This window comes from Serinus canaria, chromosome 5 (genome assembly GCF_022539315.1).
Source record: "Serinus canaria isolate serCan28SL12 chromosome 5, serCan2020, whole genome shotgun sequence".
In the NCBI taxonomy this organism is placed as follows: domain Eukaryota; kingdom Metazoa; phylum Chordata; class Aves; order Passeriformes; family Fringillidae; genus Serinus; species Serinus canaria.
In genome coordinates, this window is record NC_066319.1 from 46,165,096 (window position 1) to 46,179,056 (window position 13,961).

A 13,961-nucleotide genomic window follows, 5' to 3' on the forward strand; every position below is an offset into this window, starting at 1 on the left:
CCTGATACCATTGGTCTGTGGACTGTCAGTGCTTGCTGCAATGCCACGTCACAGGGCTTCTAAACTCTCTTCTATCAAAAACTGGCAAAACCCTCTAATAATAGTTGACCATAATTCAAATATCATAATATTTTTTCACTTTCCCACAAACTATAGATTGAAAGAGGGTAGGGTTTGATTAGATACTAAAAATAAATTCTTCCTTATGAGGGTGGTGAGACATTGGAACAGGTTATTCAGAGAAGCTGTGGATCCCCCTACTGAAGTGTTCAAGGTCAGGCTGGATGGGGCTTTGAAAAACTTGGTCTAGTGAAAGGTGTCCCTGCCTAGGACAGGGAAGTTGGAACTGGATGATCTTCAAGGTCCCTCTCAAACCAGGCCATTTCATGATTCTGTGGAAATCCCCAAAACCCAGCCGTATATCAACACAAGCAATAAGAAGAGCTTAATTAACTGAAAAGTCTTTGTGAGGTATGTAATAATGTGAAATACTTACAAAGCAACCACTTCCATTCTGTCTCTTCTGCTTTAGCCATCAGTCACTCCAACACATAGTCCAGATCGCCTGCCTTATTGGTAACTACTTATGCAAAACAGTCAAGAATGACAAAAAGAAACAATAATAAAATGCAGGGGACTGGCACTTGGTAAAAAAACCCAGTTATTTCTACACTGGTCATTACAATGTGTGAAATTACAATGCTGTGACTAGCTGGTGTAATGCAGGAAAGTTTAAAAACTTCCAAACCCCACACTGTGCGTCTTTACAGTGGCAACTAGAAAGATCAAGCAGTTACTTCCTCCTCTGTGCACAGAATGCAGGATAAGCAAAGAACAGCAAAAAAATTAGAAAGTCTAAAGAGAAGAATGGAAAACCTTAACTTTCATTTCCCCCCCTTAATCAAGCTTGCAAAATGAATCTGTTACTAGAATTCTGTTACTTTACAACTAAAGATAACTGACAGCTTGTTAGACCAAAACTAGAAGAATCAGATACCTTTTGCTCCTTGCAAAAGCCACAGAAAACACATTAAACGAAAAACTGAAAAATTTTAGTTGCTGCACCTTGTTCATAAATTCCAGAGATTTCTTCCTCATGCTGCTGTGTGAAAAACCCATACAATCAACAGGACAGACTACATGAGTCACATATGTACATGTGGGAAACTGGTAAGACAACTATATATGGAACAGTTATCAAGAACAAAGTAAACACAGAAGAAAAATTAGAGGAAAAATATATCTACTAATCATTCAATGCAAACAAAGCTTGAATGTTTGTAATGGTCTGTGAAACATTCAAAGAAGGAAGAAAGAAACAAAGGAATGAAGTTCTTCTACACTTTTCTGCACAAAAGCTACTGCCTGGAACACAGAGCCCAGTTACTTCTAACAAAGCAACAAACCTCACCAATGTACCTGTAGAATAAGCCCTAGAAAAGAAACCTCTAAGTCATAAGGATTTTCTCCACAGTTCAACAGAGCTCACCTTCTAGGACTTAAGGACTGAAGCCTTTTATATCACTGCTGTAGAAGATTTTTTTCTCCATCAAGGAGCTTAACAAGGAACTCTGAAGTTCTTCAGCACCTCTGCTTGGCATTAGATTTCCCTCTTCAAACTCATAGCTTAGTGTATAAACAGAACTGATTTACAGCATGCAGAAATAAATGGTCTTACTATGTTTTCTTTATTGTAATTTAGAAAGCTTCCTGAAAGAGAAATGTGTACATATTAAGTTCTCTGCAGTTAAAGAAGAAAAAAATGGATTAAAAAAGTTAAGAACTGCTCAGTTACTATCTTCAGAGAATTGTGAGCAGCATGACTCCATCTGTAATTTACAACATGTAAGTCACATAATTTTTATAAACTAACCATTTCCTTCTGCTTTGGCTCACCAAAAGGCAATTTTATTGCGAAGCAGCTATATATATCATTAAACAGACATGACTACAAGACCAAGAGAGATTGCACAGAAGCCATCTGATTTCACTTTTCTTTATAATAGCTATATAGAAAAAAAAGTAGCTGTTCCAGTCCAGTTTAAATGAAGATGTACTTTTGAAGTATCTAACTGCAATATTCTCAGCTGAGGTAATCTGAGATTCTCTTGACATGTATGACATAACACAAAATTTACTTTGGTAAATATGTGGCTGCTATCTTTTCAGAAATCAAACTGCCAAACTGTCCATAATTGGGTAAAAAATTTAAAATCAAAATCCAATATGGTAGGTCAATCCAGTTACAAATTTGCTAAGTCATCCATGAAACATTACTATAATGAAGAAAAGGGTTTCAAACAGCTCTTAAAATAAGCACAGCAAATAAAAAAACTTTGCTAGGTTTCAAGGCAATAAACAAAATTCACTATATGACCTCTATATAAAAAAGATTTCTTGCATTGTTTTGGTTGATTCTGTACAAGTTCACTAATTAGTTTTATTTAAATATAACTCTTACAACAATTTTATCCAGAACCTTAATGAAAATGAAGAAGGTTGACAGCTCTAATATAGAACTTGCACAACAGTTATCTTAACACTGACTTAACAAGGAGAGGCATATAAAAAGACATAGAAATTACACATTTTAAACTGAAGGTGTTTTATCTCAGATTCACTATGAGGATGACTCTTATTCTTTACCTGTTAAACCAAGTGTATAAGTTATGACAGCAAAATTTACAGAATAATTGACTTTGGCCTTGGTTGTACAAAGACCTATTTACACATTTGAGATAAGCAAGCACCTTCCTCCCTTTTAATTCTATACATGTGTTCAAGCTTTAAGTCTATATTTGGATCTACAAAATCTTGCAAGATAAAAAGTCTCTCATATATACACCTTGGATCATTAGAGCACAGTGTCTTCATATATGTGAATGTATCATCTGCTAAATTACCCATGCTTCACACAGATGTGAAGCCTCACTTCCATAGTTAACTCCTTGGTGCTGATGGGTTTGACTGCTGAAAACAGCTGTTAGTCTGGGGGGATACACCAAATCATTCTGCAAAGAGATTAATGTGCCTCAAATTGCCCCCAGATGCAATCAAACTTGTAAATAAGAAATATATGTCCAAAAGTACATTAAATAAAAACCATTAATTGGGTGTTTATTTTTTCTAGTTCTGGTTCTTGAACGTAGATGGCAGATCATTTTAATGGAAAAACAAATCTCAACACCAAAGAGTTAATGCTGTCTATGCATATCTGAAATAACCCAGTATACCTAAGGTTTTAAAATGCTTTAATTTGTCCTGTGACAATCTAGCAACAAGATAATTCTTTTTCTCAGTTAAATATTTAACCCACACCCAAAATGAATGCCTGCTATACAGAAGGCAATTATTCATTCCACCATTAGAATTTCTGAAGCACTGATAAGTTAGTAAGTACAAGAAAAGCAAGGTACAATTGCAATCAAATGCATGACTTTTTACAGAAGGCCTCATTGTGGTAAATTATATACAACATAGTGTTCTCATTTTCCTTAAAGTGCTTTCATCGTACTGATACAAGATCATCTATTGTTTTAGGAGGTCTTTTAATACAGCACCAGCACTGGCATCAGGGGACACTGGCAGTGGTGTAAAAGTAGGCAAAGCATCAGAAATAGGTTTCATAAGCAGATGTCCAGAACTACTAGCTGGTGTTATGAGAGGCACTGCTGCAGATCGAGGTGCTAAAAATGGATTTGCATCTGGTCTTCTACCCATTCCCGAGACTGGAGAATCTGGAATATAGAAAAACCCAAAACAACAATGAAAACATTTTGTAAACAGCATTCCTAAATCTATCCAATTTTTCAGCATTTGTTCAGAGACATGTTCTAAAATAGCCTATTACTTCTGCAACATGCAAGTCCTAGAAAATCTCCTTGCCATGGACTGTAGACACCTTCAAAGACTTTTATTGTCTCTGACTACTCTCAAAGAACCATAGAGTCCAACTGTGCCAAGCCCACCACCACCAAAACTCTGTAACAGCTCAAGCTACCCAAGAAAACATGCACATCTGACAGGCAACATGAACACCCTTTACAGTTCACTTCACCTTTGCAATGCCAGATATGAAGTATCTGTCATACTGACTCCAGCACTGTGCAAAGGTGTGAGGGCACATGCACTGCAATGCAGAGCACAGGAAGGTTTCCCAACACATGGCACAGCTTCCCCAGGGTCAGTCCCAGGAAAACCCCCATAAATAAACAGCACTTTGTAACATCCAACTACTTTAGGTGAATTGAAAGAGGGTTTTTTAGCATCTCTCTCCATCTCTGTACATACATATAACATGTAAGGATTTGGTGTTCAGGGCTTTTTGTTTTAATTTTCTTTTGAGTTTACAGCTAAGTTTCAAACAAAACAAGCTTCTGCAAACCAGCAGGCCTATATTAAGGTGAAGTCTTAAACACATTAAGAACAAACCGGAGCACCTAAATTGAAGATTTGAATTTTAAATTATTTAAGACAAAAGTACATTAATTTAACATGCATAATATAAGCCAAATTGTTCTGTCTTAGAAAAAGTCAACACTTAAAGTCAACACTCCTGCACAACTTACAGAGATTTCATACCAGGCCATACACTTAACTGATTTTATTTTGGTCCTCTCTGAGCAACCAGGTTCTACACACCAGAGAGACACTGCAAAGTTGTATTACTTGCATTCTTCACTCACTTCAAAACAAGCTGATCAAGAGGGATGCTGAAAATCAGGACTGGGTTCACTGCTACACTGTATGAAGTTGTCTACACAGCAAGTGTTTGGCTCTAACAGGTTAAATCCTGTTAAATCCTTCCTATATCAAAGAGAATTTGGTCCCTCTAATCTTCTGTATTGAGAGTTTAGCAAGTGAGGTACAGATGCAGTGGGAAGGAGCGATAGGAGAAGAATTAAAAAAAAAAAAAAAAAAAAAAAGACACAAGTAGAACATGGTTGGGGGAGAAGCACAGAGCATTTTAACGCTTCTGTGCTTCCTCACTTCCATTACAAGTGAGGAAGCACAGAAGCATTAAAATCCTCTCGAAAATTCTACCCTTAGTTATTTGTGTTCTGTGTGAAGATTAGAATGTTACCTTGCATTTGACTGTTGGGTGGAGTACCGCTAGTTTTACCAGTTCCTGCTGCTCCTAAAGGTTTCATGTGATGAACAGAGAGCTTGGGTGGGGGAAGGCTAGGGCAAGATTCAGTTTCAAGGAATTTCACGAACAGCTCTGAAAAAGACTACAAGAAGCTACTAGTTATTATATATTTCACTGATGCTCTAGTAAAAAGCACTAAGTCAAAAATACATACATATATAAAATAAAAAGCTGTCAACTGCCTGCAATCAATTTTTTACTTAGTACTAAGCAGTCCTCAGTGAGTGACAATGAAATTTATTTTCAAAATACACTTTTGTTGTTGTCTCACTAAGAGGCATTTATATACTGATAAACTCTAAAGATAACACACATACTTCTACCATGGTTCCATTATTGATTTAAGCCAGTTATTTCAAGAATTCTATGCTATTACTGACATTACAGTATTTCCTTAGTCTTTACTCAATCTCTCCTCCACAAACACATAAAACCCAATCTTTTCTCTTAAAGCCCCTGTATGCTTTAGTTCATAAAGAATCTCAAAGGAAGCACAGAATGATTAAGGTGTCAGTACCATAAGAAGATAAAATTTGGCTTAGCAAAGTCTGTCCTATTCACACAAAAGCATTAATTTTTCTCTTTTACTGCTACAGTTAACGAGACCTCAATCCTTTAGTGGCCTATGGGCCTGCACGATTTTAGGGAGAAAAACCAATCCCTACACTTCAAGATGATTTACAGGGATCCATTCTCAACTGAGCAAAAAACCAGTCCATCCAAAAACCCCAATCCCTCAGCGCTTGGTCCTTGAGTACATTATTTACTGGCCTGCAAAAGGGAAAGTTCCATAGATAAACTGCTTCCATGGATTATACTATGAGATCTGTTGCTTTACACTACTTAAAAACCTAAAATATCAGTTTTATATGCTGTACATAAGAGACACTAGCTGCAGCAGCTGAGAAAGCTTTTCAATTTAAATTTAAAGGACATAGGGGAACACAGTCATCAAAATACAATGCCATGGTATTCTATACTGTTGAGAATTGTGTAATTCCATACTTTCACATACATTTAACTTCCAGCATTCATAGTTTGCAAGATGAAGTTCATACTGTAAGAAAAGTGATGCCAGGAACCAGTGGAACAGTAATTGTCTTCTGTATCAGAAGACAAGATTTATCACTGTGTAATTTTCAATGTCTAAATATTTCCTTAGTCCAGGAAAAAACCTTTTGCCAAAGCAGTTGCACAAAACAACTAAGGCAAGATACAGCAGCACCAGTAAATGCAGCTTAATATACTGATGAACCAAACATGGGCATTAATAAGCAACTTCCCTATTTTTCCACAAAAACCAAGAGAATGAATGGTTAATACTTACACTATTAAAAATGTTCTGATGAGTTGGTCTCAAAGGTGTACTAGGAACACTCTTTGACCCAGGTCCTCCACCAAGCCATCCAGTCACCCATCTCGTGACTCCTCTTTGCTCTTCAGATAGTAACTAGAGAAGGATTTAAGGAAAACAAAGTTAGGAAACAACAAAAATAAAGCAGCACATTAAAGAAAGTGAATAAATACAAGCTGCAATGCCACATAATGTGGCACTCCTAGAGATAAATACAAAATTTTATTATTGTCAAAACCATATTCTCCACCTTCCAAAGAGGTGGCAGTCTAAAAACTTGCCTCTTTATTTAAAAACATAAGCCTCATATTTTTCACAATAACTACTGGTACATATATAACAGGGTTACTTTTCTGTAACTGATATATTACAGCTACTCTACACAACAGCACAAAATCCTTTCCTTTCTGCATCAGCATTCCTCTGCAAAATGAAATCTATTAAAACAACATTATCAAAAGATTAAGATCATCATATAAAACCATTAAAAAGTCCCACATAAAAAACATGAAAGAAGAAAAAACACAGTTTCCCCACAAAATGTGCAGAGACAGTTAGTTCAGCAACAAGTTCTTCTATTTTTCAGGTCACGGATACTGATAAAAAAGAAGAAAGAGAAACGAAAAAGAAGAGAAAGAAAAACCGAAAAAAGAAGAGAAGAGAAAACGAAACGAAGAGAAGAGAAAAACTAAAAAGAGAAGAGAGTAAAAACGAAAAAGAGAAAGAGAAACGAAAAAAGCAGAGAAGAGAAAACGAAAAACGTCGCGCTGCCTGCAAACCCCCCCTGCCGCGACGCGAAAAAACTAACCTCGTCGCGAATCTAACCCCCCTCCCCTCCTCTCGCTCTCCCCCACTCCCCCCTCCTCCTTCTCTCCCCCCTCCCCCTCCTCCTCGCTCCCCCCCTCCCCCCTCTCCTCGCCCCCCTCCCACGTCCTCTACCATCTCCCCCCGTCCCCCCGTCCGCGCCGCTCCCCTCGCCCGTCCGCTCCTCGCCCCCTCTCCCTCCGCTCCTCTCCCCCGCACCTCCGCTCCTCTCCCCTCTCCCTCACTCATCCCTCTCCCCTCTCCCTCTCTCCTCTCCCTCTCCCTGCCTCTCCTCTCCCCTCTCCCCGCTCTCCCTCGCGCTCGCGCCCTCCTCCCGCCTCTCCCCTCCCCTCCTCCCTCTCCCCTCTCTCTCTCTCCTCCCTCTCCCTTCGCCTCCTCTGCCCCTCTCCCGCTCTCCTCTCCCCCCTCCTCTCTCCCTCCTCTCCTCCTCTCCGCACCTTCTCCCTCCCTACTCTCCCCTGCTCCCCTCTCCTCGCTCCCTCTCCTCCTCTCTCGCCCCTCTCCCTCGCTCTCCTCTCTCTCTCTCCCCTTCTCTCTCTCCCCTTCTCTCCTCCGCGCCTCTCCCCTCTCCGCTCTCTCCCTCGCCCCTCTCCCTCCGCTCCTCTCCCCTCGCCCCTCCTCTCCCCTCCCCTCGCCCCTCTCTCTCCGCTCCCTCCGCCTCGCCCCTCCCTCTCGTCTCTCCTCCTCTCCCTCTCTCTCGCCCTCTCCTCCTCTCCCGCTCCCTCTCCCCTCCTCGCTCCCGCGCCCCTCTCCCTGCTCGCTCCCCGCTCCTCCTCTCCCTCCCCGCGCCCTCTCTCGCTCTCCCCTCTCTCCTCTCTCCTCTCCCCTCTCCCTCCGCGCTCCCTCCCCTCCTCTCCCCCCTCCCTCCTCTCCCCCCTCCCTCCCTCTCCCCTCTCCCTCCTCTCTCCGCTCTCCCTCCTCTCTCCGCCCCTCAGCCTCCCCGAGCCAGAAAAACAAAGAAGTGTCCTTTTTTTCTGCAAAGTATTACCTGATCAAGTTCGTCCTTTTTCAGTCCCAAGATACTTCCCATTAACCTTAACACTTCAACACGTTTATTTTTTGGAGTATGAAAATGTCCAATAAAGAGATTTCTCATCAACAGTCTGCAGAATAAAAGAAGGTAGCTATACAAGCTGCTATTGTGTAACAGCTGATACCATAATATTGATGCCTTTATTCCTCATACTCTTGCCTAATTTACAGTAATACAAATAAACACATCAAATACAAATAAGTAAAGGGTACCTCACCAATTTCCTCTAAGTTATTACATTCCTTAAGCAGTGTGGATTTGGACAGTATTAGCAATATTGTATCCAGTGAGGTGAAACTGAATGGTAACATGAACAAATTTGGATGTACATACTATAGTCAGGGAAAATGTTTGTTCTAAGATCTTGATTCAGCAGAGCATTTAAAAAGAAAGCTTTGTGTAGTCCCAATCCAAGACATAATGAAGGGGGCAGGGGAGCTCATCTGCCTATACCTGTTTCAGTTCTGTTGGGTAGAAAAGAAAAAAAAAGGACCAAGGAAGAGATTTGCAGGACATCCAGGTGATGCAGACATATGAAAAGGCTTGCTGTTCACACCCTGAACATTATAAAATATGCTCATTAAGAATCCTTCTCTTCATTTGCAGAGCTCAGGCTACAGAAGTGCACTTCTACTTAAGAAACACATCAGTGAACTGAAGTCACATATCTATTGGTTTTACTAATCACAATGACTATTTACAACCACCAAGCAATTGAAAAATGTCAAAATAAATAGAAGTGTAATTACAAGGCAACATACAGAAGTGCACTCCTCTACTACACCTGCAACTATGAGTGCCATATCTGTACATTGAGAGGAATAAACCCAAAACACTTAGGCCAAATCTTTCATTAAAGACTTATGACCAAATCTTTCATTAATGACTTACTTGTCCACTTTCCCTTCTGTGCTGTTCATAAGATTCATTAATTTATTTTGTACATCTTCTAACATTTCTCTTCTGATCTCACCTATAAAAGTAATGTCACAGCAAAAGAAACAAAAACTTTGAAACATTGCAATAATTGATCAGTAATGCATACATTCATAAATAGTGCTAAATGGTGCTTTTAAATAAAAAACAAAACCATAAAATCAATGTGATTTTTTAAAAAAGGTGTCAACTTAGTAAGTCATTGCTATTTGAAACCACAAGCTGAAATTTCAGGAATGATACTCAAAGCTGAAGTACAGGACCCCCACATTAAATATATCCATTGCAGAAGGTCTGATGAACTGCTTTCTGCTATCTAAATAATACAGAACTAGAAAGAAACTCTTCAGCAAGGTCTGTAGTCCTGTGGTGGTAATCTTTTTCATAATGACCAAATTCCACGGTGGCATCAGGTCTTTTTGATCTCTGCCCATAACCTCCAAAATTATCCAAGCCCAGGTATTCTGTGTACCTTACTATCAAGTTGCTCCTTTGAAGCACCAAGGAGTTCTTAAGTTTCCTAGATGTATTACTGGCTAGCAGAGCAACATCAGGAGCTTGTTGAGGGGCTGTTCTGTTTGGACCCTTCCCACTCCTGTGACTGATGCAAGTCCTGGAAACAGTATGCTAGGATATGCTAATGTATCATCGAAACAGTGTTGTGCTTCAAAATTCAGTATACTAGGCAAGAGAGGCAGACTTATGCAAGATTACCCCTACTTTTGGGAACAAAAACATGAATGGAAGAGATGAAATGCTACCATGAACCAAAAACAAGACTGAGAGAAAAATGGCAAACACTTGTCAGGCATCATGGCTTGCAAGCTGAATAAGTAGGCCAGAATTCTAAGTCAATGAATATGAGGTGGCCTAAGACTAGAAAGACAGCAAAAGTGTCATTTCTCACCAAACTGGGGTTCTGCAACATACTACTTCTGAAGCCTAATAAAAGTACAATTAAGCCTTATGCACACACAAAAACCTGACAAATATACTGTAAAATGGACTGTCCATGTGAAGACCAACTCTACGTTACAGATATAAGCAGACTAGATGAACTTTTTGTCCTCTCTCCCTATGAAGTGCTTATGTCCAAATCCTTTGGAAAATCCGCTAATCAACTTAGTTTTTAACAGTTTTTGGGCTCATGTTAGTTAAAAATGCTTCATTAAAAAGCCACAAAAGATACGCTTAGTTTTATCTGCCTCATAGGTAATTTCTAAAAAGCCTCAACATCTTTGTCAAAAAATGACTTCTATGAATTTTTACAACCTTCAAATAATCTGTGGTGCATGGAAAGGGATTCCTCATTTCCACAACTTTCAATCTTTAATAAGTGCATGCCACAACTCTGTTAACAAAACATGGTTCTCAACTAACACTAATTAATTAACTCCATGAGAACTGACACAGAGATTTCATATGTAGACACATCAAAGCGCTAGTCTGTGAAATGGATGGAATCTAATACGTCCTGTTCACATACTCCACATCTTCATGCAAACATTTTACTTCACAAATATAAATTTTAAGGAGCACAGAATAGAACAAACTAATGTCATGCTGGGAAAATTCTTATTCAAGGAACACATGGAGTAAGCTCCTCATTCGAAGCAAAAACTGAAGGAAAACATGTATTATACAATAATGCATCTTGTAACAACTACATCCACATGCATCAAATTCCATTCCAATAAGGTGACTGCTCTCCAGCACTTCTCTCTCAACACACCAGGGTGAGGCACAGGAGAATTAATCCATGGTTTCAAGGTTTACATTTACTTAAAATGATGCTACTTTGTAAATATGGCTAAATAGGATACCAATAATTTGTAAATATGGTTAAATAGGATACCGATACTTGAAGGAAAACATAGGTAATATGATTATAGAATGATTCAGCTGCAGGAGCATACATAGGTGAGTTGTTATTTGCATGTCCACAGAAGAGAAGGGAATAAAGAGACTTATACTACCAATGCTACAAAAAGATAAACAAGCAGCATTTGAAAACAAATTTCAATTAAATTTTACACTGTTGCTATTTCTCTACAAAGCAAGACAATTGTGAGTTGCTTTTTCAACTTTTATTAATTTCATTTATTCCTTTATGATGGATCTTAAAACAAAAGTATTAATAATTTAAACAAAATAAAAATCATTAATAATTTAAATGAAAATTTATATCAAAGAGGATCAATTTTCAGGACCACTACACAGCTATATTCTATCCACAGTGACTATGCAAGTTTATCTTAAAAATATTTTTAAAATGGAACATTTCCCTCTAAAATAGAATCCTACAGCTGAAAAGGACTTAAACATGTACTTCGGGTTTATGAAAAGACTAAGTAACAAAAAGGTCCTGAGCCAAAATTCAGCACGGACTGCTGTAAACCAGACATTTACAGTCTCCAATAATCTGTTAACCATTTATGGCAATCCAGAAAACTGCATCTGGTACATCTTATACTTTTCCATTAAAATCACTTCTTCTGCCAAAAAATCCATGAAGAAATCCTTCAAAAGATTTGGCTAACAAAACTGTGTCTGGGAATGTATTTGGCTAATTTTCAATAAGACATTTTATGTTTTCTTGTATAAATAGAGAATACGAAGTGTTATTTTTTTTCTATAAAAGTCATTATTTACTCTACAACAACATTAAAGTGCTGTTTCCTTTATGCAGCAATTCCATTTCAATTTTTTTATCAAGTAAATTGCTTGCCAATACAACACTGCTTGATACTCAAGTTTTCTCTGAGTTTAAACCCCTTCTGCTTTCTTAAGCAAGTGTTTGACAACAAAATAAACAGTAATGAAGAACTTCCCATTTAAGAGCATTTATTTGCCTATGCCAAAGTTAATTTCAATGCAGGATTTGTGAATTTTGCTGTGAATGTCTGTAGTGAGACACAGATATACAGATCAGTCAATTCAAAAACAGATCAGTAGTTGTACATTATGTAGCAGTTTGAAATTTAATTTAGCTTATAAAATTCATATGTGAACTCAGGGAGCACTTCTATGATGCCCACTTGGATGCCAAATTGCATTTGGAGAGAACTAAATTCAAGTAAATACACATTCAAATATGTAGCAGAAAAGCAATAGACTGTTTTTTGTAGAGCTTTTGCTGGAATCCTGAAGATTTTCAAATAAGATCTCACACCACCTATCTGTCATAAGAATGCTTCAAGAAAACATCACTTATGACAAGGGCAAGACTTATTATCATTTAAAAAGGTATAGCAATAATCTGTTGCATATGTTCAAAGCATGAGTTACCACTGCACCAGCAGAGATGGCTGTCCCATCTGTGCAAGAGCAGCTGCCTCTATGTCTCTTACCAACTGCACACCTTTACCTCACTGTACTCTGAATCTATGTCAAATATGGTAGCTACTTTGGAAAATCTGACAACATTTGGCATTTCACCAACTTCCACAGAGCTAAATCAAGTGTGTTGGTATTTACAGGGAAAACCCCCCAAAACACTTCTACGGGGCTTTCTTTTCAGAAAGATCTCTAAAAAAAAGGTAAATATACTTTTTCATATTTGTTTTATAAACAAGGAAGTCCTCAGAATGTGGCAGAGAATTAGTCTCTCATAGGATATGAATTTCGGTAAGTTTCTAGGAATACTGCATTATCTCCTCAGCTGACTGAAATATTTTAAGCAGAAATGAAAAAAATGTAGATACCTTCTTTCTTAAGCTCTTCAATCTGCTCCTCTTTGATGTCAAGCTGCTCAGTAAGCCTGGATGCTGCATCCAGAGCAGCATTTGCCTCTTCTAAACTCACCTAAATAGAGGGTAGGAAAGGGAAAAAAAAAGAGAAGCAGGGAGATCACAATTACCCTAATATCACACATATTAGACATAACAGATGAAGAGACTGCATTACTTGTTCTTTCAAATAACTGGATTGTAAACACCCTCAGAAAATTGAGGCTCAGCAGAAAAATGCTACTTTGCTTGCTCAGTGAAGAATTACAATACAGTTTCACAAGGTTCAATTTCATTATTCAGCCCACCTCCAGTGACACAACTTTTTCTTCTAGGTTTTCTGCTTTCTTCTTCCATTCTGCACTTTGTTTTTGGTGTCTCTCCAGCTCTGCTGAATACATAGCTTTTTCTTCTAAAGAATTAAAAATAAGAGACAAAACAAAACTAACTTAATTTACAACATGTAACTCTTCTTGGGATATGCAATGATAATGCTGAGGTTTAGCAATATCTGGTCTTCACGAGATAGAGGTGGAATTCAAATTTCATAAATGTGACATTGATCAACAGTTTTCACAGAATTGTTTTTTTCAAGCTTTTTAATAGAGAAGAGATTCTGAAGTTCAGGCTATCAAAAAGGAAACAAGGTAACCAATACTTCAAAAGCACCAAAATATGGTAACTATTCAGCTGCAAAATACTTGTTGCAATCTTTGCTACTTCTTGACAAACCTTACCCTGTTGGAACTGCTCTAGTACCATCTGCAGGTTGGCCAGAGACAGTGCATACTGCTTCACTTGGTCCTGGGAGATAGTCAGCTGCAGCATGGTTTCATCTCTCTGCTTGGAAACTAGGTTTAACTGCTCTTGCAAAGATTCAACTTGCAGACTAGCCTGATGACTTAATGAAAACAAGATACATTACTTAAATAACAG

At 38.3% G+C, this 13,961-nt stretch overlaps 1 protein-coding gene across 1 annotated transcript in view; it reads right to left on the reverse strand.

The window, feature by feature from the left end:
• Positions 1-1,665: 1,665 nt before the first annotated feature.
• TRIP11 (thyroid hormone receptor interactor 11) overlaps positions 1,666-13,961 on the reverse strand; it is a 31,005-nt gene continuing 18,709 nt past the window's right edge. The window contains exons 13-20 of the mRNA XM_018907296.3: positions 13,763-13,926; positions 13,334-13,437; positions 13,002-13,101; positions 9,253-9,334; positions 8,317-8,431; positions 6,477-6,599; positions 5,084-5,231; positions 1,666-3,737 (exon numbers count right to left, since the gene is read on the reverse strand). Of these exons, the coding sequence (XP_018762841.1) occupies positions 3,529-3,737; positions 5,084-5,231; positions 6,477-6,599; positions 8,317-8,431; positions 9,253-9,334; positions 13,002-13,101; positions 13,334-13,437; positions 13,763-13,926 (1,045 nt within the window). The 3' untranslated portion in view covers positions 1,666-3,528. The remainder of the gene's footprint in view (positions 3,738-5,083; positions 5,232-6,476; positions 6,600-8,316; positions 8,432-9,252; positions 9,335-13,001; positions 13,102-13,333; positions 13,438-13,762; positions 13,927-13,961) is intronic.